The sequence below is a fragment of the Ictidomys tridecemlineatus genome, chromosome 2 (assembly GCF_052094955.1).
Source record: "Ictidomys tridecemlineatus isolate mIctTri1 chromosome 2, mIctTri1.hap1, whole genome shotgun sequence".
Lineage (NCBI taxonomy): Eukaryota > Metazoa > Chordata > Mammalia > Rodentia > Sciuridae > Ictidomys > Ictidomys tridecemlineatus.
Genome location: NC_135478.1, coordinates 168,716,429 through 168,742,394, shown reverse-complemented (window position 1 = coordinate 168,742,394; position 25,966 = coordinate 168,716,429). Strand labels below are relative to the sequence as shown.

Below are 25,966 nucleotides of genomic sequence, written 5' to 3'. Positions count from 1 at the left end.
TACTATTTCTGTCTCAGTGTATGGATTCCATATCTTATTTAGGAAGCTGTCTCTATACATTCCACCAAGGTTATACATATATTCTTCTAAACTTCACTCAAGTATTTTTATAATTTCATTTTTAGATTTTGACTCCTTATATTCATTTGGTTAATGGTATAATCTAGGACTATATATTTTTTTCTTACATATTAAAATTATGGCAAACTATTTGCTTAATAAATTATGTTTTCCTACTAAATGAAATGTCTGTTTCATTGGACTTCATAAAATTTACTTGCTTTGAGCAACATATGGACTGTGTATATTATCCCATGTAAATATTTGTCCAATTTGTGTTAATACAATGTTATATTGAGCAAAATAATTTTATGAAAATTTTTAATATCTGATATAACAAGATTTAAATTTTTTGTTTGGTAAGATACATAGTGCCTATAATGTAAACAGTATTGTTACTAGTTGATTGGCCTTAATCATCGAAAGTGTTGGATGATTTCTTCCTAAACCATTAAAAATGATTTTATAAATTTATAATAGTTTTTCATAAAATAACACTATAATCATCAGTATTAAAAATGGTGATAGGTACAATGACAAGTTTGGTAGTGTTAGATGATTTACAGATTTTAACCTTGAATGGTGAAAAAGTTGCTAGGTATTTCTGGGTGAAATGTTTTCAGCGCTCTGAGTTTCTTTCACTATAAAATGCAAGTCATAATTCCAATTATTTCATATCTATATCTCCTATTATTTGGAGTCAAATTACCCAAGTAATGGAAAAACATTTAAAACAAAACACCATGTCTTTGGTATATATACCTTTTGTTAACTATCTACATCTATACCAAAGGGAGCATTCTTAGCTAATATTCATTCGGTGTCCTATACTTTGTTACGTTTGTTCATTTGTTGCAGTATAAAAATTATACTCCAATGTTATACCATGTACCAAGTAAATTTAAGGTGGGTTAAGGAGTGCTCAGGGTCTTGCACATGCTAGGCAAATGTTCTACCACTGAGATCCAGCCCTGGTCCTTTGCTATCCTTTAGTGTTTCTTTCTTCATTAAAAAGCTCTCTCACTTAAAAAAAAATCAAAATATCAAATCCCAATGCAACTATTAGATAGATTTCTGAGCAAAGAAGACATTTTTGAAAAATATTGAGAACTACTACTTCATATATTAATATCTGAAAGTCTAAAGTACTATGGGCCTTAAATGAAGCGATTGCCAATTCTTTGGTGCATGTAACACTAAGAAATATTCAAGGTAAGTTCAAGAAATTTTATTTATTTAGCCTTTTAGTGGTCAGTCAATATCCTATAGAGATAGATCTGGCTCAGAGTCAAGACATGAAATATTTTATATTTCAATAATAGACTATTTTTCAGTTGATGACTTCAATTTTAAATTCAGTGAGGGAATCCAGGACTAGAAATCAATTTCACTGATTTTTAAACCCAAGCAATTTAAGAAAGTCTGGTAAATTCTAGGAAAACCATTAGCTACACAGAGGATGCATTTCTATATAGTGAATCACATAGGATTATTTTGGGAAGAAAAGCAGTCTGAAATACTGTAATAAATTTATGTAAGAGCTTTTCAAAACAAACTGACCAATGTAGGACTCCTTAAAAATGCCTTTTCTTGGTTTAATACCAAAAGGCAGAAAAAGAAAGCATCTTGGAGAATATGAGATTAAGGAAACTGAGAAGTCCCTAGGATAATATGAGGGATGATTAGAATAATGACAACTAACATTTCTTAGCCAGAGTATCATATACCTTCCACCCATTTTTACCATTAATCCTTAAAATACACTGTGGTAAGTACTATTGTTATACATGGCAGGAGAGTCCTTTTTGGTAATATTATAGTGCTACCACTCTGGAAAGCAGTATGGAGATCTTCAAAAAACTAGGAATGAGACCACCTTTGATCAGCACACTACAGTGTAAGGATGGCCTTAGGCCTTAGAGTAAGCAACTTCATTTTAAAACTCCAGTTTGAAACCTGCAGTCTCACCAGGCACACCTAATGGAGCCCTCCAATAAGGCCCTCAGGCACAAACAAGTCACTTCTCCCCATCCTGACAAGCAGAGTGAAGTCTCTGGCATGTTGCCCTAGCCCAGGTAAGAGCAAGAAACAAGAAAATCAGGGTGAGGACTACCAAAGCAGATGCTTTAACCTCAGGATGAATGACATCACTAAGAAATCTGGTAGCAGCTGATAGAAATTAAAAGGGTGGTCAGAAGCCCCCAAAATTAGTATAAATGATGGAGCAAATGAACAGACATTCAGCCAGCCTACACTGATAAACACAAGCCTGAAAGCCTGATGAGGACCTAGACTGACATCCCAACTTTTCTCATCTGCCTGATCCTCTGCGTTGTTCTCACCGCTCTCAAACTCTATAGAAGCCTCTTGACTCTGGTGAGAAAAGAACTTCTCCCTATGACCCTCTCCTCAACCAGCTGTCAGCTCCACCCCAGGTTCCTGACCTGATCATCATGGTCTGAGTGAGTGTGCATCCACTGGACTTAAAGCCTAAGGCTTGAGACCTTAGATCTGGCTCTTGAGCTTAGCACACAGAGGGAATGTCTGTCATGGGCCTGTCAGCGCTTAGAATTAATCTAGAATTGTTTGCTGTGAATTGATTATGTCTATTGCAGTGCATAGCATTAATGATTGTCATTTTATTGATTAAGAACCTATAAAGTGAAATTGTATTGAGTGATTTGAGTGAATAAAGCATTGAAAAGGGCAGAAGCATGTGGACATTCTTTATTTCTCCCCCCTGACTGCATAAGTTGCACCTTTTGCCATCGTGACAATCAGTGGCACAACCACCTTAATGTTTATAGCAGCACAATTCACAAAAGCTAAGCTAAGGACTCAACCTAGTTTCCCTTCAACAGATGAATGGATAAAGAAATCGTGGTGGTATATATGCACAATGGAGTGCTACTCAGCCTTCAAGAAGATAACTTTAAGACATTTTCCAGCAAATGGATGAATCTGGAGATTATTATGCTTATAAGGTCCTTGCTTAGCATCTGGACAGCCATCTTAAGGAAAAAGTTTTATTTTCTTGCCCAAGGACGTTTCTGAGAAAGGCTCACTACTCCCTCATACCAACCCAACCCCTAACTTCCCGCCCACATTAGGGCCTGCCTGGCTCTGATTCCTGAACCTGTCCCATAAAAGTCCCAGAACTCAAGCCTGTTTTGCTCTCTCTCCTATACAGAGAGATGGCCTTCATTTGTCAGCTCTGACAGATAAACTCTTCTGTGTATCTCTGCCTGGTCTCCATCTTTCATTTCTCGCTTACGTGTCTCTGTCCTGGCTTTCCCTTCAATGCTAAGTAAAATAAGCCAATTTCAAAAAATCAAAGGTTAAGTACTATTCTTATTTTTGCTTCTATCAATTAAGAACCCAAACCTAGAAAATTTGAGTAACTGCCTGACATTTTGTATATAAAAATTGGCATCTGTAAGTAATGTTTGAAACAATATCATTTTCTTCTTTAAGCCTCACTGAAACTTTCTAATCTATCATCAAAGCTTTTGCTTTTGAGCTTGTGCTTATTCTAAGCATCCTTCAGTAGCATAGCATTCCAGGCAGTCTCTAATTTTTATTTGGAGTTGATACAGAAGTCCAACTTACTTCATATTACTAGAATTTCTCTTAAAATGAGTCTATGAAATTGCTTGATGGTATCTTCCCCTTTTTAACTCCTCTCCAGTGTGTCAAACATCATACTATATGACCCTTGCTTGTGTATATTCTTCTTTGTTTTGGGGGATTAATAACTCTGAAAAAGCAAAACCAAATCTATTTAGTGTGTGTGTGTGTGTGTGTGTTTCTCCATTCTAAATGATGTATTTGGAAACATACACACATACACATACACACTTACATAAATTCATCCTATGTAGCTGCTATTGTACCTGACTTGCTACCACCTTTCTATTTTGTAATGTAAAGGTTTGATATGCAAATAAATCTCAATAACTGTATTAGAAAGTAACATATTGATCAGTTAAAATTAGAAAAATTTACCACAACAATAGCACAAGCAAACAGCATTCTTTAGAATAAAAATAATTAAAATGTTTTAAGTGGAATGTTAAAAAAACAAAGCAATTTTACTAAAAAACAAAAAAATCTATTAGTATAGACAGGCATATATGTTCATGGATAGGAATTATTACATGTGGAGATGTCAATTCCCTAAAAATTACAAGTTGTAATATAATTTAAATAGATCTTTGTGTAGAATTTTCTTTGCGTTTCAACAGTTTAAAAGTTACTTTCAAACGTTTTTAAAATAAGTAGGCAAAACAGTCCAATGCAGAAAAACAGAACTTAAAATTGGAATAGTTGAATACAGATGGCACTGACAAATCCAGGGAGACATGTCAATGAGATTATCCATAAACCTTTAGTCAGACTAAAAACCTACTTGATAATTTTCACTGATCAATGTGATATTTCATATTATTGAATGTTATGGTTTGGATGTGAGGTTTCCATCCCAAAGCTCACATGTGAGATAGTGCAAGAAGGTTCAGAGGAGAAATGATTCGGTTGTCCAAGTTTTAACCTAATCAGTGATTTAATCCCCTGATAGGGATTAACTGAGTGGTAACTGAAGTGGTAGGTTGTGGCTAGAGGAGGTGGGAATTAGGGCATGGGTTTGGTATAAATTTGTATCTGACCAGTGAAGTCTCTCTCTGCCTCCTGGTCACCATGATGTGAGATGCTTTCCTCTGCCACCTTCTCCCACCATGATGTTCAGCCTCGCCTCAAACCCAGAACCTCCAGTCCTGAGGAATGGGGCTTTTTCTATGGACTAAGACCTCTGAAAACCATGAGTTCCTCAAATAAATCCTTTCTCCTTTACAACTGTGCTGCTGATCTGGTTCTTTAGTCACAGCAGCAAAAAAACTGACTAAAACAGTAAGAAATGAAAGTTTATACCACAAATGTTTCCAGGAATATTGGGTGACTATTGCTTCTTTTTGTAATACTGGGATTAAAACCCAGGGCCTTATGCATGACGTGTAAATGCTCTTAGAGGGAGCTATGCCCCAGCCCTTTTTATTTTATAATGAGATGGGGTCTTGCTTAGTTGCCTGGGCTGGCCTTGAAGTTGTGACCTTGTGCTTTCTCCTCTTGAGTAGCTGGGATTTCAGTTGTGACATTGGTTTAAAGCATTAAGTATTACCTTTCACATCACGAAAGAACTAAAAGAAAATAAAGATAATTATGTACCTAAATTGGACATGGGCACAACATAAGCAAATAAATAAAGAAATAATAAAATTATTTGTAAATTTGACCTTAAAATTTTTGCATGAGGGAAAGTCAGGGATTTAAACAATCATTTTTAAAGTACTAGTCTCATCCTTTGTTCACATGTTATTTTACCAGTGCTCATGGACTAAACAGCCACCCTCTGTACTTTCCATTCTTATCAGTAACCTAAATAACTTCAGATGCCATGCATAAAACCTGGTGAGGCAATATTATATGCTGACTGAGAGAATAAGCTTCAGCATCAGACACAACTAGGTTTACCTTGACTTTGCTGCTGAAGGCACTAAAATCTTCTGACCCACATTTCCCTTTGTGCAGGTTGCAAGAAAATGAAGCTTATTAGATGTTATTACTGTGTTTATTTTTTCTTTTTCTAGTGGATGGAATTTACAAGGGATAATGCTCCTTGCTGATTCTAGTTTATGTTACGTGCCTCACAAATATTACTACACCATAACTGAAATCTAGATTCAAATTGAGACTTATAGATCTGAACTCTAGATCTGTAGTCTACCTATATAATATACAGTTTTATCATGCTTGAATCTCCCATGTATAATATTTCAAATACAAAAATCTCTAAAAGTATTAAATAAAGAGGAGTACCCTGTTTTAAGGTAGAAATGCTCATCATTGTAAATGTTGATACTTTAAAATTCCTTATTAAGGTTTAATTATTCTTACATTAATCAATTTTGTTGATCACAGAGCACTGGACTCCCATATGATTTAACTTTGTAGAAATTTCCAGTTGTTCTGCTGTCTCCTTGCTCTCTTCCCTTTAATTTCACTGAATCGCTTTCCTACTTGACATCCACAATCCTTTTTTCCATCTATCATCATGTTGTTTTTTCAGCCTGGAATTTGACCCTCCCATTACCACCTTAGACCTCGCCCATCTGTAAAGCAGTCACTAAGTGTAACCTTTTTCACAAAGCCCTCCCCAATCCCCTGATTCTTACAGATGTAGTAATGTTTTCCAAGGCTGAAATCTCATGGCACATAATTCATTCTCTTGGTTATGAAATTTTGTCATAATTATTCTTTTCATGATGGTTATTAAAGTCCCTCCTCAGAGAAATGACTAAGTATCTAGCAACAGATATGATATAGTTACCAATCACTCCAAATAGCCCCAGGCTGTATACACCTGGGTGAACAAATATGCTTACTTGCTCATTATGAGATGGACCCATCTACATAGACCATATGTTCCCTCAGATCAGCTTCCGGATTCACTTGTTCTCCATAGTATCCAGATTTTTAACACAGTGCCTTATGCATAATATAAATGTTAGTATTTAGTACTGGTCAATGTTGAAATATAAGAATGTATGGGTAAAAACAGGGCTTTTAGCTCCCTTTCGTGGAGCAAATTTTAGATGCTCCAATAACAGCTGTTTTTATGTTCTAACTGAAGGTCTTCTGTAGTGATTTAAAATTTTTCTCTTTGAAGAAAATTTTCTCTTGTTTTTTTTTCTTAAACAAGTCAGCAGAACAAGAGAAAAAAAGATTAAATGAATATTTACATAAAGCATTTGGATATTCCAATTTGCAAACTCCTTAAGACATACAGTTATTTAATCCAGTTCTTATTTAACAGAGAAAATACTTTAAGAAAATAATTTTTCAGAAGTCTTTTTATGTTTATCTTGAACAAGACAGAAGACTAATTCTTCTGTCTTAAAAGATAAGACAGAAGGCTTAGATTTCTATCTGATCAACAAGGGAGTCATTTATGCCCCATACCTGGGTCGTTGACTTAATAAATGTGTTCATATACCTAAAACAGGTCTATACTAATCATAGAACTATATATAAAATATACATCTATATAAAATCGGTATTGAAATACCTGGTAACAGGATATTGTTGTTGTCATTATAGATTCCCATCATTTCTGCATTAAATTGTTATGCTTTGCAAACAATTTCCAGTGAGATATTGAATCAAATTTCTGTCTGACTCTCCTCTTAGGTTGATATTAATGGTGGTGTGTTTTACTCAATTATCTGAAAATATTTGAAAGTATAGCTTTGTATATTTCTGTGATGGTAGAGGTTTATTTGTTCTGGCCCATTGAGAATGCAAACTGAATTTCCATTCTCACTGAAACTAAATTCAAGCTTCCAAAGATACTTATGAAAATTAATGATTTATTAGGGCTATTTTATTTGTAAGTATATACAGCCAAGAAAATTAAGTCTCATACAAAGTTGGGATTATAATGCTTGCTAAAGTTTCAAACACCAAGCTTAGGAGAATAATTATATCAAAGCAGTTACTGCATGGATGCCTGCTGGCAAAGAATAACCCTATTAAATACATCTAACTAATGAAAAAATGCAGAGAAGGGCTAGATGGCCTATCTTAAGGGTATAATTAGAAATCTTAACATAAATTGGGGAAAAACTCATCTTTACAATTGGAAAAGCTAATTGGTTTGATCTAAATCTTGAAGAGAAGTAATCTTGAGCATCTTTCTCAATAAGTGCATGACATTTGATCAATCTTGAATATTCTTACTGGTTTGGATGGGATCCAATGTCCCTGTCTCAAATCCTCTATCACAACTTAAAGGGTGTTAACCATGTGCCAAACACAGTGCTCATTTGCATTTTACATTAAGTCATAGACATTCAACCAATCATTAGCAGAGATAGTCCAACAAACTATTATCATTTTCTAGTACAACAAAGAGTCCAAAGCTTAATAGATCTCACATTCTGACCTACTGAATTAATCTCAGGCTGATATTAAAATTTATGAGTTACTGCTATAAGGAAGATGAAACATTATTAGAGAAAATAACTAAGTGACACATTAAAATCAGAAGCCAACATAAATATGCTTATTTAATAAGTGAACAAGGGCATAGCTATTGAGTATAAAAAAGTCTCAATATCATACTCAACAGAAAATTTCAACACCATATACATTACTTTTGCATTCTATACATTGTAATGACAAAACAGAAATAAAAATTTTATGAGAAGAAACTGTTTAGAAAAGATGATTACCTAAAATCCATGACATATTTTATATAAGTGTATGATACATTTATGTTACACATTCATGTACATTGTCTTAGAGAAGTTTTTGTAGGTCAACTCTCTTAGAATAGGCCAAAGTACTCAAAACAAAATGCTTAGATAAATAATATGAAATTTCAAAATGAAGAAGAGCATTACAAACATTTTTTTTATTTTCAGAAAAAATGCCTTATTTATAAGAGACACTGTTTTTCTAATACCCAGGTCAAGAATTATAAGGAGTAAAAACACAATTAGGTAAGTGAATACTTGGTCTAAAACAATTTACATTGATTCCTTTTTGCTTCTTTGTTTTCCTATTAAATTCTTTATGTTGACTGACAACAAAAGGAAGTGAAGGTAAGTCTCTGGATCACAAAAACAAATAAAATAAAAGCTATCTATATGCCTAAAGTACAACACAAAGTTGATTCCATATTTCTACATGGACAAGTCAAAATCTTGCACTTTAATTTTATGTCTTCTTCTATCTGCTTAGAACAAATATGTTAAATAACTTTTCCTTACTCTGTCAATATATTCTTTCTAATTAAGTTATTTCTAAAAGAGTTTAATATTTATTACATATTATTAACTGTCTTTTATATATCTCTTATAGCCCAGCTTCACATAGACATTTAAATTAGATATTTGGTTATTGTTTAATGTTGGGTATAACTAAATCAAAAACAAGTTGTCTGGAATATTGCTACCAAAAAGGCACATGACTGTAAATGACTCACATTACATATGAGTCATCACATATTCCATGTTGTTCCCATCCTTAACCCCCAATCCTCTGCTCAATAACTAATCTGGGATCAACAGTTGGTCAGGGTCAGTTCACTAAAGTATAAATACATTGACTTGTAAGTTTGAATCAAAATAAAGTAGCCCCTTATTGGCTCCTTCTTAAAAAACAAACACATTTTATGTGGGACTGATAGGGGGAAAGAAAGCAATACTGCGATTAACAGTATCTATTCATTGACAGCTAGCTCCTGACAACTAAAATAATTGTATTTATAAACTTTGAGGTTAAAAGAGAGTCAAAACAAAGTAGCTAAAACCACACATGAGAGCCAGGGATGTAATTCATAGAGTATCTGCCTAGTGTATAGTGGGACTTGGTTCAACCCTTAGGACCTTGGGGGAAGAGGGTGTGGGGAAGTGGTATTAAAGCTACCCATTGATTTCTTTATAACTGAATTTTAGAGTCATAGAAAATCAAAAGCCATGAGTTTTATGTATAATCATTCATCCCAGTTATTCATTCATTCAATAACTTGTGTGTGTGTGTGTGTATGTGTGTGTTTGTGTGTGTGTGTGTGTGTGTGTGTGTGTGTGTGTTACTGGTGATGAAACCCAGGGTCCTACCCAGGATGGATAAGCACTCTACCAACTGAGCTATATCCCCAGCCCTCCATATGCCTCTTTAAGCAACTCTATGGATAAGATTTTCTGCCAGGTGCTGTGATACCAGGATGAATAAACATATTTCTGTTTTGAAAGTTGTTCAGCCTCATGGAGGTGATGAGCATGAATACAGGTAATTTAAGTCAAACAACAGTATAAATTATGCAAATTATGGTGAAAATAAGTGCAAATTTTGTGAGCCATAGAAGAACATAGACAGAAAAGGAAACAAAACGGGGGAAAGGGTGAACTGAGACCAGGGAATATGTTGCTTGATGCATCTATGGGATCCTCAGGTAAAATACCTGCCGTCCCTATGCTTCTATGTTCTCAGATATATTATTTGGTCTTTCTCTTGCACCCCTCTCAGAGTAGCTGTCACATAGGTTCTTTCCCAGGTCTCCTGTTACCTGGCTTCCAACTGTGTTTGATCAGGCACTGGCAGAGATTGGGAGGAAGTTGGAAACCAGTGTCTTTCTTCTCAAATTAATTCATCTCAGGATATATTTCTGGTGTTTGCTATGTCTCTTCCTTGTTTCCTGTTCCTAGCAACAAGCTTGTCCTGGTTTTACCTCTTACTATCCTTGACCCTAAAAGAAGAGTAGCCTTCTTCTGCTGCCTCACTATCCCCTCTTTGTTTTCTCAGGTTCTTTTAAGAGTGTATAATCAATTGCAGCCCTGCATTTCTTCTACTTGAAACACTCAAGAGTGGTTTCTATTTTTCTGGTTGGACACAAATGCCTGACTGAGTCTGAATTCTGGAAAATTTGTGCACTAGATTTGGGATTAAATTTGGGATTAAACCCATAGGAGAGGGAATGAGTTCATGTGAGAAGTTAGTTAAAAGGATTGGTGGATTAAGGATGGGACTCTGGCAGAGGTGGCAGGAGGTAGAGGAAGCACAGATTTTGCATTGAGTCCAAGAATGATTGAGTAGAACCAGAAAAATGTGGTATTCTCTTGAATCCATGGGAAACAAATATTAGATAGACCCAGAATTTGTCAGATAAGGTTTCTGAAAGCAGAGAAATCACATCACAATTCAGACCAGAATTGAAACCTAAGTCTTGTTGTTTCTTTCTAGTAACATTGTGATTCCATGCCCATAATCAGTCATTTTAATAGTGTGACATTTGTGCTGTTTTCCTGGGTTCAACTCATTTGTTTGGACTTTGTATGCTTTTTGTAGTTTTGTTTCCTTTCATGTAAAGCCAATATAAACTATTACTTACCTCACAGGTATCCTAAAAATTAAATGACATAATAGATGAAAGGTACTTAGGATAGTGTACAATATTTAGAATAGTTAAAATTATTGAGCCTTTGGTGAAATTCATGAAGATTTCAGAGCTCCCAGATTTAATCATGATGTTATAAAAGATAAACTAATCATTGTTGAGCTCATATTCTTATTATGTGTTTGCTGATGCTAAAAATTTTATTTTTGCATGTTGAAATACTTTGCTATTTGTTGAATTTCAAACTGAATTTTAAATTTGACTTTTACTTTAGAAGTTAGGTCAATAATTAATTTATTTATAAAATTATTTTTATACTATTTGTTTCATTTCAGCTTCCTTTATTTAAAAACTCCCATGGCTTCAGAGGTTTTATGATTAATTCTCTAGTTGTTAAAATTAATTTTCTAATTATTAAAAATTTTTAAAATTTAAATTAGATATTTTTTCCTTGAGAAAATCTTCTGAATCTTTGTTGTCACCCTTTATGTTCTTTCTATTTTAATTCTTCCCTTAGGCTTTAAGTTTTTCCAGTACCCTAAGGTAAGTAAATAAAGGGGCAAATTGTTAAATGAATACAAAGTCATCCTTATTTAATGGGTAATAGTGATTCATTACCTTGTGCTTTTACAATTCATACTTAGATATTTCATTCATGTTAAAAGCAAAGAATTTATAATACAATATGTAAATTCAACCAAAATTTAGTATTGTAAATTTCACTAACCTTCAGTATCTGCTAGTCCTACGCCCACTCCTGGCTGTTTCACAGGCTCTTGTCCATTCTGTCCCATCTTCCCTCTTTTGTAAAAGAAATCAGAATGATAAATTTAGTTATGATCCCCTGAATAAAAAGGAGGAAGTTGTGTATATAAAAATAAAATAACATTGTGTATTCAGACCTGCAATGAATAATTTGAAAGGCAAATACATTAATACATAAATGGCAAATATCATGTTAATTTTAGAATGGGAGCTTGTTTATTGTTCCTATTTAGTCAAAATAATGTCTTGAAATTCAATGAGTTTCATTTATCAAAAAATCAGACCATCATTACATTTTTCAATTTTGTTTTATAATTTTCCCATTTAAAAATTATTCACTTAACTGATACATAAAATCATAAAATTGCTCTTATGAATGAGAAACCATGTGATATCTTTTGAATGTATGCATGCACAAAGTCTGCACCAGGTCAAACATGTCCATCTCTTCAAACATTATAATTGTTTTTGATTTTAACTCAAGAAGATTTTATAACCTTACACTTTATAATAATGATTTGTTATAGATTATTTTGTGAAAAGGGAAATACTCAATGAAATAAGCTTTGGAATGAATACTATAACCTAAATAGATATTTCTTAAAGAAAGATGTATAAGTGGCCAACATGTACAGGGCAAAATGTTCAACGTCACTATTTATCAGAGAAGTGCAAATCAAAGTCCCAATGAGATACCACCTCACTCTAGTAAGAGTGGCTTGACAAATCCTGGCAAGGATGTGAAGAGAACACCTTTTCACTGTTGCTGGGTGTAGCCATTGCTATTATCCAATAAGGAAAATAGTATGGAGGGTCCTCACAAATCCAAAGTAGAACTGCCATATGATTCCATAATTCTCCTACTGGGTATATATCCAAAGGGAATGAAATTGCACATTGTACATTGAAAGTAGATTGAAAACATGCACACCCATATTTACTGCACAACTATTCACAATAGCCAAGAAATGGCAGTGTCAAACTCTATCAACTGAATTGAAAATATGGTACATGTACACAATGAAATACCATTCAGTCATAAAAAATGAAATTCTGTGATTTGCAACAACATGGATAAGATTAAAAATCGTTATGTTCATCATTATCCAAAGTATATGTATAAAGATATGAATTGGTGTGAATATACTTTGTATATAACCAGAGATATTAAAAATATGTGTAATAAGAATCGTAATGAGTTCCACTGTCATACATAAATAAAATTCTAAAAAAAATCATTATGCTAAGTGAAATGAATCAAACACAGAGACAATTTCTGTATGATCACCTCATATGTGGATTCCAAAAAAATGTTGATATCAGAGAAATTGATAGTAGAATGGTGGGTACAAAAGCCCCAGGAGAGAAGGGGAAAGGAAGAGTATGAAATAGTTCTATCAAAGAGCACTGAGTTGTATTGTGTGTTATTGCATACTAGGGTGAATACAGATAATGATAGCATGGTTAGTATTTTAAAAAACCTAGAAAAGGGGCTTTAAATTTTTTACATCAAAGAAATGAAAAATGAGGAGGTAGATCTGCCTAACCTGGATTTCAAAATTACAGACCATGTATATTGGAATCACATGATACTACACAAAAATGTACAATTTTTATGTATAAATTAAAAATAAAGACTGCCTAAAATTATTTATATATACATATTTAAAAAATTATTTAATAATTTTTATATGTCAGAAGAATGCATTGCAGTTCATATTACACGTATAGAATATAATTTTTCATATCTCTGGTTGTACACAATATAGAGTCACACCTTTCATGTCTTCATACATGTACTTAGAGTAATGATATACACCTCATTCCACTATCTTTCCCACCCCCATGCTCCCTCCCTTCTCCTTCCACCCCTCTGCCCTATCTAGAGTTAGTCTATTCCTTCCATGCTTCCTCTCCCTACCCCACTATGAATCAGCCCCCTTATATCAGAGAAAACACTCAGCATTTGTTTTTTGGGGGTGGGGGATTGGCTAACTTCACTTAGCTTATCTTCTCTGACTCCATCCATTTACCTGCAAATGCCATGATTTTATTCTCTTTTATTGCTGAGTAATATTCCACTGTGTATATATGCCACATTTTTTTATCCATTAATCTATTGAAAGGCACTTAGATTGGTTCCACAGTTTAGCTATTGTGAATTGTGCTGCTATAGACATTCATGTGGCTGTGTGCCTGTGGCATGCTGTTTTTAATTCCTTTGGGTATAGACCAAGGAGAGTGGTAGCTGGGTTAAATGGTAGTTCCATTCCCAGTTTTCCAAGGAATCTCTGTACTACTTTCCATATTGGCTGCACCATTTTGTAGTCCCACCAGCAGTGTATGAGTGTACCTTTTTTCTCACATCCTTGCCAACACTTATTGTTGTTTATATGCATAATAGCTGTCATTCTGATAGGAGTGAGATGAAATCTTAGTTTTCATTTGCATTTCTCTAATCGCTAGAGATGATGAACATTTTTTCATATATTTGTTGATTGATTATATATCCTCTTCTGAGAAGAATAGAGGACATAGAGACTAACCCAAAAAATTACAATTATCTTATATTAGACAAAGGTGCCAAAAACGTACATTGGAGAAAAGATAGCCTCTTCAACAAATGGTCCTGGGAAAATGGGAAATCCATATGCAACAAAATGAAATTATATCTCTCACCATGCACAAACCTCAACTCAAAGTGGATAAAGAAGGAATTAAACCAGAGACCTTGTGTCTAATAAAAGAAAAAGTAGGCCCTAAACTTCATCATGTCAGATTAGGCCACAATTCCTTAATAAGACTCCTATAGTACAAAAATTAAAATCAAGAATAAATAAATGCGATGGATTCAAACTAAAAAGTTTCTTCTCAGCAAAAGAAACAATCTGTGAGGTGAACAGAGAGCCTACAACTTGGGAGCAATTTTTTATCCCTCACACATCAGATAGAACACTACTCTCTAGGGTATATAAAGAACTCAAAAAGCTAAACACCAAAAAACCCAAATAACCCAATGAATAAATGGGCCAAGGACCTGAGGAGACACTTTTAAGAAGAGCTATATAATGCATATATAATTCTATATATATATATATATATATATATATGTAATTTCTTTTCAGATTCTTCCTCTGTTTTCAGACTGTGTTGAGCAAACTGCGTGACTTTGCTCTTTCTTACTATGTGGAATCTAAGGCAAAGTACTTGGTCAAGATTGTTTTTCTTTTATAATATGATAATAGCCATATCAGCAACCTTTTGATAAAGGTGGCAAATGGCAAATATATATGAAGGGTTTAACACAGTGCCTGAGAAATTATAAGCATTTAATAAATACACTGTATTAATAGTGATATATATATATACACACACACACACATACATGGTAGCCTTAGAATTCCATTACAATCTGTCACTCACTTTAACTTTCAGCCTCAAATTTTGGGAAAGCCACTTATATAATGAGTTCATGTTATTTTCAAAACTGAGTTTAGTATGCAGATAATGTAACAGCCAAAAGACTGTAGGCCACTTCTTATTGCTTCAGCCAGAATAAAGACTCCATGGCATATAAAAGATTTTGAGATTGCTTGCATGTGCACTTTGATAAGACATTAAAAATAAAATTAAATCTCTTAAATCCTCAAAAAAAAGATGGATGAACAAAAGAATGCCATGGTATTTTACTTTCTAGACAGTAATTTTAACATATCAGGATTTGCTAACATTTCTGATTTACTTAAAAAGTGTCTGATTTGTTGAACCTGTTGAAAAATGTAACTATACATATTTTTTTAAAGAATCCAATTATATCTCACTTGAAAAATGCTCTAAAGATCCTCTTATCATTCTACTTCAGAGAAGATGCTGAAATATTTTTGCACATCATAAAAGAGGAAATGATGTAAATTTAAGAATAATTTTATCTTGGTAACCACTATGTTGTTCCATTGTGCCAATTCAATGTTAAAGATTTAAACACACATTTGTGTTAAGAGATTATGTGAAGACCAAGTGCATGCAAATTAAGTAATTTCTAACACTTATGTGTGTTTGTGTATATATATATATGATTTGCATGTGAACATATAGTGTTGTTTGAGCAATGCATAAAACTTCAATTCATGTAATTGCTTAATTGAAATTCAGGTAGTTGAGATAAAAAAGTGAACTCTGTTTTCTATTACCATTAGGAAGAAAAGCTTAATAACCTAGCAGTAATGTTCTCTTTAGCAGTATACTACACTGGTAGAAAGAGCCAAATCATCCTGTTACTGAGTCATCAAATTCAGTTGCAAATGAAGATCTTTTTGTATCACCAATTTAGCAGAGCATAGTATTGAAAAATTACTATCTGTATACTTTGACAAGCTTTAAAAAATTATTACAAATTTTAATAATTGCAATTGAAATAAAGTTTTGATAATTTTAGATTTGTTGTAGTTCTAGATTTCACATTTTAATGATATCTGGCAACAGCTTTGTTGCTAATGAAAATAGATTTAAACGTAAGATACTTAGCCAAAATGCATAGTTACTCAATTTTAAAGATTATACAGAAAATCTGCAGCACAGCAAAGCTAGTGAAGAATAGAGGAAATGCAACTGTGCGTGTGTGAAGAATGTGATTTTTCTGAATTCTCTGTAAACTATCTTCAGCTCAGCACATTTTGACTGTATGTTTTTTGTAATTTATATATTTCAATCACCAAATATTAATTGAACATTTACATCAGCCCAAGCAGTAATTTTATTAGACACAATGGGGCATATAAAAGAACTAACAAATAGTATTTCTTATACATATCATATAATATTTTTAAATAGTGAATTTTCTTTGTGCTAATATCACAAAACAATACTCTCCCAAACAGTTAATAAAAGCCTCTTCTTGATTTAAAAGTGAAATAGAAAACAGGGTGGGGGGCACAAAAACTAAATTGTCATATGGTATGTATGTAAAAAATACATAATCTCACTTCACACATTCAATATTGATGGAATTACATCACTTAATCTCTGTGAGTCAACTTTATTATCAATGTTAAATTATATATTTTGAAGGGTCCAAATAAATTGGAAGGATATAAAATTAATTACAAAATCTTTACATGATACTCACAGTTTAGAGAGAAATGTAATGAATTTGCTGAATGTTTAAAAATTCAGAATGGATTATCAGAAGCCAAGGACTAATAAGATCAAATCCCTTTTAGGAATAACTTCCAATAAGATAAAACAATTCTATTAAATCCATAGCCTTAGTGTCAAAAACAAACACAAAACCCCTCATACGGACAGGTGATACAATAAAAAATTGCTTAATTCAAGTTGGGAAAAATGTAACTTGAACACTACAAATCAAACATGTTATTCACTGTGATAATAATCTGCTTTCCCTATTATTTTAGTTTTGTGAACTGAACCATTATCTATTAGAATTATTCTGGAGATAAAAAAGAAATATTTATAAAACCCTTGGATATTAAAATAAGTAGAAATTCCACTCCCTGAGAGACTTCCCTCAGCACTGGAGAAAATGAAGAGTCTTTAATAACAGCCCTGATCAGGGTTGGCAAACTCTCTAAAAGGCCAGATAGTAAACATTTTGGGTGGTCTCTGTTGCAACTACTGGATTTTGCCTTGGTAAAGCACAAGAGCAGCATCTGGCAGCACATAAGTAATGGGCATGGCTGTTTCTAATACTAACTTAGTTTGTGTTCATCTCGACTTCATATGATTTTCAAATGTTCTAAAAAACTTCTTTTATTTATTTGTTTTTAAAAAGCATTTTAAAATTCAAGAACCATTTTAGCTCTTAGGCCTTACAAAACTAGGCAAAAGGCTTTATTAACCCAGTGGCCTAGATTCTGAGATCTGTATGGCTCAGTGGTGTTTTGAAAATCCACAAGACTATGTAAATTGAGAGGAGAAGGAAAGGTCTGGGGTTTAGATTTTGATGCTGGAACAGACATTGTCTACATATTTATCTTGAATGCTGCTAAATTTTGCCACGGATAGGACTAAATCTATTCTAACACATTCTAAATACAAGCTGCTTGAGTTTTACATGTGATTTGCAGGATGATTTTCTTGAAGCTTAACATATTTTGAATGAGCTTTTCTGGGAGTAGTTACTCAGGGACCTATATACAAATAGATATATTCTAGAAAATATGAAAACACTTCAGAGATTTCAATTTTAATTATAGAGAGATTTACAGTTGGAAAGTTAATATAATTAACCCAATGGGTCATCTATTTCAAAGATGATATGTGTCCTTTGAATATGTTTAAATCTGTCTTGAATCAAATTAAGTTACCCTATGTTTATCTCAAATATTATGTGATTAAAACATAAACATAGTGCTGGTGAATTTTAGTCTAGCATGGCTGAATTATTATTTTAGCAGTTTTTGTATTAAAGACTGTACTGATTAAGTAATGCTGCTAGTGACTAGCATTTATCCTCAGCATTAACTGAATTAATCTAGTCTCTCCTGAAAAATCTATTTTTATGTAGACATAAACAAATGTTTATGGGACAATGATTCCGAATTGGTTAATTATCTACTTATTCCCTGTTAAATGTTAAGAATGTCTTAGTCATGATGCTGTTAACTTTGTAGTAAAATAAAGAACCACTTACATCCTTGGAATAGGAAATAGATTAGTCTCCCCTGCAGTGCTGCTGCTTCCTTCACTGTCCACGCTATACCCACTGCCAAAGCTGCTGCCCGAGGAGCCAGTAGACACGGAGCTTTCTGCAGGCCGGTGATTGGTAGGCTTTGCTGCATGATGTGGGAAGAGTCAACACCACAGTCAATAAGTGAAGCTCACTTTAATCTCCAAATGTATAATTATACGTTTTCTTAAACTACGTGTATAAAGAAAAAGCTGTAGCAAGAACCCTACATTCCCCAGCCTAACTTTCATTGTCACTTCCTTAGCCAGTAATGAGCAGGGGCAACACTAAATTACTTTGCTTTTTTGTTTTTTAATTGGACATTAACAAAATTACTTTTAGAGAAAACCCATTTAATATTTTAGACAGAGTTAAATAGTATGCAATTATTCTGCTAGCATTATTTTTGTGATTTGTACAGTGTAATAGTAGTGATATGGCAAACAAGAATTTGGGCTATTTCATGGAGAAAGTGATTTAAGAAAACTTCTGTAGTTACAAATAGCAGAATACAAGAAGTTGTTAAAATTTATTAGTTATATATTAATAACTAATAATCTGTTTTTCTCCTCAGAAGTAAAGATGCAAAACAGAATAGATAATTTAAAAAAGAGTTTGAAAATTCTGTGCTTGTTTTGTGTATGGTTCTACCAATAATCTCCAGGAGGATTTTAAAATTTAAAGATAATTGTTTCTCCTTAGATATTTCACAGTTTGTGATTGGAACTTGTTTCAAAAGTTTCATAATTTTGACTTTGGATATGTGAATTTACATTCCCATAGAAACATGTAAATTTATGGTATTTTATGTAGTTGGGGTAGGGTATTAATATTGTTAGCAGAGTTATAGATTCAAAGGAGATTTGGGAAGAAATTTCTATGCAGAAAGAAGAAAGATAAGGCCTGTGTTTCCTCATATTTTCTGGGAGAGAAATTTTCCTAGCAAGTTTTTAAAAATTGTTGATATTTGTATTTTGCCAAAGAGCATTCAAAATCTGATTCAGTTTTGAATCCCAACCCACTCTGTATTAACTCTGAGATTATTCATTTGAAAACCGTCGGGTCAGTAATGCCTACTTCCTAAGACTCAGATTATGAGGAGTGAGCCCAGTGACTCACTCTGCTTCCTCTTCTATTACTTGCTGTACCCCACCATACCCTCTTCTCTTCTTCAGGGATTTACCCCAATGGCTGTGTCTTTGAACTTACACAATCATTGACAATAAATTTATCTTGATTCTCTTCCACATTTAGATGTGTTCTAAGCTACAAAATTACATCCCTGTTCCATTAGGAGTCTCTTAGCTGGTAGACTGGATTTGTGCTACTGGGGAAGAGTTGATTTTTAATTATTTCATCATCCAACATATCTACGTGTTTCATAAGGGAAATGATAAAGTCACAGTGATTCTTAATCTGGGGGATTTTGAACTAAATAACTAAAATAACTAAATGAAATGAAAAAGTATGGATATTTTGTGGGAAACCATTTGAAGACAGGATATCCACCATCAGGTCTCGCCAAAGATTTAGCTTTTTACCCACATCCTCCCTTCTTCCAATTCAGCAATAGTAGATTCTCTAAAAACACCAGGAATTTTCACATCTGTTCCAGTGACTGTAGTACCCCTCCCCCAATAGGGAAATAAGAAAAAAATAGTAATGTGTTAATTTTATATTAGGTATTTATAAGTTGGGAACAGCTATATAGAAAAAAGGTCTGAATAGCTGGTCCGCAATGAATTACCAGTCACCATAGGACTAGAATTGCAGAAAAAGAATTGTTACAACATTTATATAACATTTTCTACAACTTTGTGTAGAAGAAACCCAGATAGTGTATTTAGTGTTAAAGAAAATATTTTAAAGGATAATTTTTAAAATGTGAAGGTAATATGACTAGGATATAAAATTATGAACATGTGTGAATTAAATAAAATTGCATAATAAACCACATGATGAATCAGAGAAGATGTCAATTGATTGTAAAGGAAAGCTTTCATGCTTTTTGATTGGTATTATATAATCCAGCCAACTATATTGTTAATATTTTATAGTATGAGATTAAATAAAAACATTGATTTTATCAAGCAAAAGAAAAAACTCAATATACTATTTTCAAAGACAACCTTAATAGACATTAATTATAACCAATTTATCTTTACTAAATCAAAACAATTTTCATCTAAAGGCAAACTCACAATGCATCAGAATAGTCACCTTATGGAAATAATATCTTATTATTTACATTTCAGAATAGTCTTTTGTTAACATTGGTTTAATCTGATGCAATTTCCAGTTCTATTCTTGTTCTGGGAAATATGAGAAATATATATAGAATGTTAAGCATCATCATAAGAAGAAAGAAACAGCACTAGAGGTAAATTGAAGGGAAGGTTGTTTTTGTTTCATCTTGCCTATCTCATTCAACAGAAATCTCATTTGAAAAGCTTGTGCAAATGCCTTCATGATTTTAAATGCAAACAAATAATATTTTAGAAAAAGAAAATCAAACACAGTGATGCAAATAATGAAACAAGTCTATCTAGCATTTCTGCAAAACAAGATTGCATTTAACATCAAGTCTATAGAAATTATGAGAAGTCAAGTGACTAATTCAAATAAATCTAGATGTTTGGCATTATTGTAAGCAAACATCTTGTACCTTATTGAATTTTTCTTCACTTAGTAAGTATAGTATAGATACAGACAACCTAACATTTAATGAGTTTCTGAGAATTAAATAAAAATACAGAATGAGCCTTTTTTAAATCAGGCTATGCCTATATAGCATAAAATGCTATAAAACATGAGAATGCAAGGATTTGATAAGTTGTTGCAAAAATTCAAGTATTTAAATAGTTCTTTTTCAGATACTTGAAAGAACACATGTATTTTCACATTTCTCTTGAAACAACCCCTAAGTAAAAAAAAAAAAAACATCAATTTTAATAAATTCCACTTAATCTGTGTTAGTGTAAACTTTTTAATGAAAATGTGCTTTTGGACTTATAAATGAGGCTAGATTCAGTGTAATTTCAGGACATCTAAATATTTCAGCTAAACTCTTTAGTTTGCTTCTCAAAATTATTTAGTGGTCTGTTTCTTTCTAAATTTATCACCCACAATATTCTCTCTCTCTCTCTCTCTCTCTCTCTCTCTCTCTCTATATATATATATATATATATATATATATATATATATATATATATATATATTTACATTACAGCCCACTTACATCATTCACTCTGGTCCTCCCTCCCTCCCTCCCTCTCTTTCTCTCTCTCTCTCTCTCTCTCTCTCTCTCTCTCTCTCTCTCTCTCTCTCATACTTTCCACATTTGTTATGTCCTCCTCCCCTATCCAACCACATTCTTGTATCTGACTTAAAATTATATTTTATTTTTCTTCCCTATAAGAATGGCCTCTTCTAACTTTGGACCCTGCATAGCATATGATATGTGTATCATTTATGGAAAATTATCACTTTCCACTTTTGGTTATAGTTTTACATCAATGTTTCATTATTGTAAGCAGAGTCTGCATTTGCTCTTGGCAACCTCCTTCAATCTTGTTCTGGAAGCATTATTCAATGAATAAATACATAAATAACATGACATTAATACTTCCTTACCTAAACCAACAACTAATACATCTGAATTATTTATTAGGTAAGATTTCACTTTTTAATCCAAGTCTGGGTTTTTAATCCCAGTATTTTCAAAAACTGGTTTGATTGGGGAAAATATTTATTGATAATGCCCTGACACTTGTAAAGGTATATGTGCTACAAAAGTTCATAATAGACCATGAATAAATAAATACATATGTATATGTATATATATACACATAAATATTCACATACACACATACATTCAAATTAGAGTGACACAAAATAATGTGTATAGAAACTGCGTGGAAGCTATTGCTATTGCAAGTGCTAGAATTTATGTTCCTCTTCCATCTTGGTGTATAGGTAGTTGGAGAGCCTGGGTTTTGATTGTAATATGTCTTTTTATGTTCCATGAAGGACACAAAATTTTAAAATATTAACACTGAATATGATCTTCCATAATTTTATGATTTCAAAGTTAATAATTTAAAAATATTCTACCTCTGCCTTTTTTCAATTTGATTAATCAAAAGTCTGAGCACACAACTACTATGCATGAACACATTATGACCTGCATATTATATATGAAAAATGATTATTTTATAGAATTGTTTTTAAAAATAATAAAATACATTTTGAGCCTTTTTTGAGCTGCATTTTTTTTGGTGTTTCTATTTTCTTTTTGAAATTTTAATTGTGCAATAAAGTACCAACTAGAGGAAAGAGTGGTTGATGTACATATTTAATGGATTGTGCTTGCAACTATAGAGGGGATCCCTGTACCCTAGAAAAATCAATCTTAGAATGTTGATCATTTTTGAGACTCAGTTATTGAGGGGGCACTGCAGGTAAACAAATTTTGTCTTCTGTGAGGCAATGTAATCTATTTTAAATTATCCTTTGACCTCTTCATTCTCTTTGGCTATTAGATGGTTAGACATCATTGTGTTTTATTACTCCACTGTGGCTAACCTTAATTAAATCTGGTAGAGTATCTTTGCACATCTGTCTTCAATTAGTTTGCTCCATTGGTTTTTCTCCTCTGCTTTACTAAAATGTGCAAAACTATCTCTGTACCTACCACACGATGGCAGCACTATACTCAGAGTCCACAGATCAAATTGTAGACTGGTAAATCTGGAAATTAGAAGCTGATAGGAACTCTGAAGATAACCTCTCCCAAATCGTTATTCTGACTTCAGAAAAACTAAGCCCTGTAATGATTAAATAATTCATATAGGTCACACATTTAAAGATCAAAAAAAAAAAATTAAAAGTGTAGTCCACTTTTATACCACATTCAATGGTCTTTACTAAAAACGTGAGGTCTCTGCCTCCCTCAGAATTCAGTGCTTGGAATCTATGTAGCCTGGCTGCCTGTGATGTTCTGACACCATCTCGTCACTGTGGTCCAGCACAGTGCTGTTACAACTAGTTCACGAATAATTCATTCTGTAGGTATCCCGTAATCTCCTAAATTACTTGGTTCATAAAATATTAAATATTTTCTTTATAGACACAATCTATAGAATTTTAAGAACGATTTGAAATTACAAGAAATTAATCAGTTATTCTTTTGTTTATTCCAACAGGTTAATGATGAACTGAAGTAACTACCTACTTGTTTTAGAAATCATGTACTCAGGCAGTTTTCTTTAGCTGGCTGTAGCTTTGACTTAGCTGGTATTTACTTTAGGGACACTTTCTACTTCTTCCCTGTGCTTGCCTGCCTACATTGCATTCCCTTCATGCCTCCCTCCCCCTCTTGCCCTTCCTTCCTGTCTGGCTCCCTCTCAGCTGTTTCTGCTGTTACTTTCTGTTATTTTGCTAAAGGCATTTTTAGGTTTTATCTTGTTTTTTTAATTTCATTTGAGCATGGATCTGAAAATGTTTGGTTTTAAGTTTCAATGTGACCAATATTATCAGAGTTTTTTTTTTTTCTTGTTTGTTTTTGATGTTAGAGATTGAACCCAGGGGAGCTTAACCAGAGCCAGATCCCCAGCCAAGTGGGGATAATAACTTTTTAAAAATTTTGTGACAGGGTCTTGCTGAGTTGCTTAGGGCCTCACTAAGTTGTGGAGGCTGACTTTGAACTTGGGGTCCTCCTGCTTCAGCCTCCTGAGCTGCAGGGATTATAGTTGTGCACCACTGTGCCCAGCTATTATTTGAATTTTGTCTAATCAAAACATTTAGAATTTCAGATTATAGTCCAGTTATTAATTTAAGAAGAGATGTTGCATCTTACAAGTAGTACTTAAGGAATTTGTATATTTAAAAAATCTATTTCAATGTATTCATTATCTAATTTGGAAATCTTTAAAGAAAATAGGACATAAGAAAAATGACATAGATCAATACAGCTATTTGTAGGAGTGCTCATATAGGTACAACTTACAAGCTTTCATGAATAAAAATATTGAAAATAGATAGCTCTGACATCTATACAAGTCATTTGTAAATTCTTAGGTGGAGCAGTTGAAGGAAGGATGTCAGTTGAAATATCTTTTTAAAATGACAAATTATGAAATGACTATATATACATATACATATACATATAAGTCATTAAAGGTATAATATAAATATCACATATACACATATACCTGCATACAAAGATATTATAAACAATGAGAAAAAGAAATGTTGCAGTCTTTTTCCCCTATAAAAATAAAAATATGCTCCTTAAGATAATCCATATTCATATAGCTTCTTTAAGAGACAGAGATGGAAATATGATGTCTCATTTGTTTCACCTCAAGACCCCTGGTAAAGCTCATAATCCTGTTTGCATTATTTTCCTCTTTCCAGACACATTGGCCTTATGACTGAAATTTTCAAGACATTTTAATGAACAATTAAATGTGTTTTTATCTCAAGCTACCAGTAATTGTGGGTGTTTTCTATACATACTAATTTATTCACTCTGGCACTGCAGATAACAGGATCAATGATCAGGGAACTGAAATAATGTATAAAAATTCAGTATAAAAATGAGAGTAAAGTTAGTTTAATATGCAGTAATAAAAACCTTGATGGCACAGTATACTAAAATCCTTGCAGTTATCCTATAATTTGCCTTTTAAATAGATCTTCCCTTTTTAAAATTATTTTGGTTAGGAACTGATTTGGAAGAAATCCAAATGCAGTTGTACTTTATGTACAACTTCTGTGGAGACCAAAATTTCATAGTGAATGATTGAAGAAAACTGGATTAAGACATTATCATAAATGAAAATTAAGAATATTCCTTTCCTTTTATCTTTAAGAAATTTAGGCTATAGCTTTATCTATGTTCAAATAAAAAGAATGAACAAAAATGTATCAAATAATAAGTTTATCTTTAAAACATTAATAGGAAAGAGCATCAGAGAAATAACATTCTAGATCTACATTAATTCTTCATGAACAATTTAATATTTCAGTATTCGTTTCATCTCTTTTGAAGCAGAAATACTCTCTCTTGAAATTTGTTTGTGCTAATCTTTCATTAGGTTGTCAGACAGGTATTTCTAAAAGCTGACAATCAGAGGTAAAAACTAAAAACAAAAACAGGAAACAAAATAGAGTTTAGTACTTTAAAACCTGCCAAATGACTACAAAGAAATTCTAAAAATAGTCATTTAAAGAACTGTTGTCATATAATCCTGAAACTCTGATACCTTAGATCACAATTTTTTTGATAAGGAGGGTATGGTCTTCAATGAAATTCCACTAGATTGATTTATAAAATTTTGCCCAAAGGAAGTGGAGTACATCTCCAGCAGAAATAAATAATAAATTAATGATAGCAAACTGCTAGGACTAATGCTACAATAAACACATGTAATTCAAATTTGGTCAAGGGCCACAGAATAAAGAGGAAGCTTAATTACTTTAGAATTGCAGATGCAGAC

The 25,966-nt window shown here is 32.8% G+C and overlaps 1 protein-coding gene across 3 annotated transcripts in view; it reads right to left on the bottom strand.

The window, feature by feature from the left end:
• Positions 1–25,966, bottom strand: part of Pclo (piccolo presynaptic cytomatrix protein) — a 402,900-nt gene that overhangs the window by 38,621 nt on the left and 338,313 nt on the right. For all 3 annotated transcript variants that reach the window (XR_013435134.1, XM_021735866.3, XM_078040136.1), the window contains exons 21-22: positions 18,429–18,570; positions 11,739–11,812 (exon numbers count right to left, since the gene is read on the bottom strand). Coding sequence is in view for 2 of the 3 variants with exons in the window: in XM_021735866.3 (XP_021591541.2) it covers positions 11,739–11,812; positions 18,429–18,570 (216 nt within the window). In the remaining variant the exon portion in view is untranslated. The remainder of the gene's footprint in view (positions 1–11,738; positions 11,813–18,428; positions 18,571–25,966) is intronic.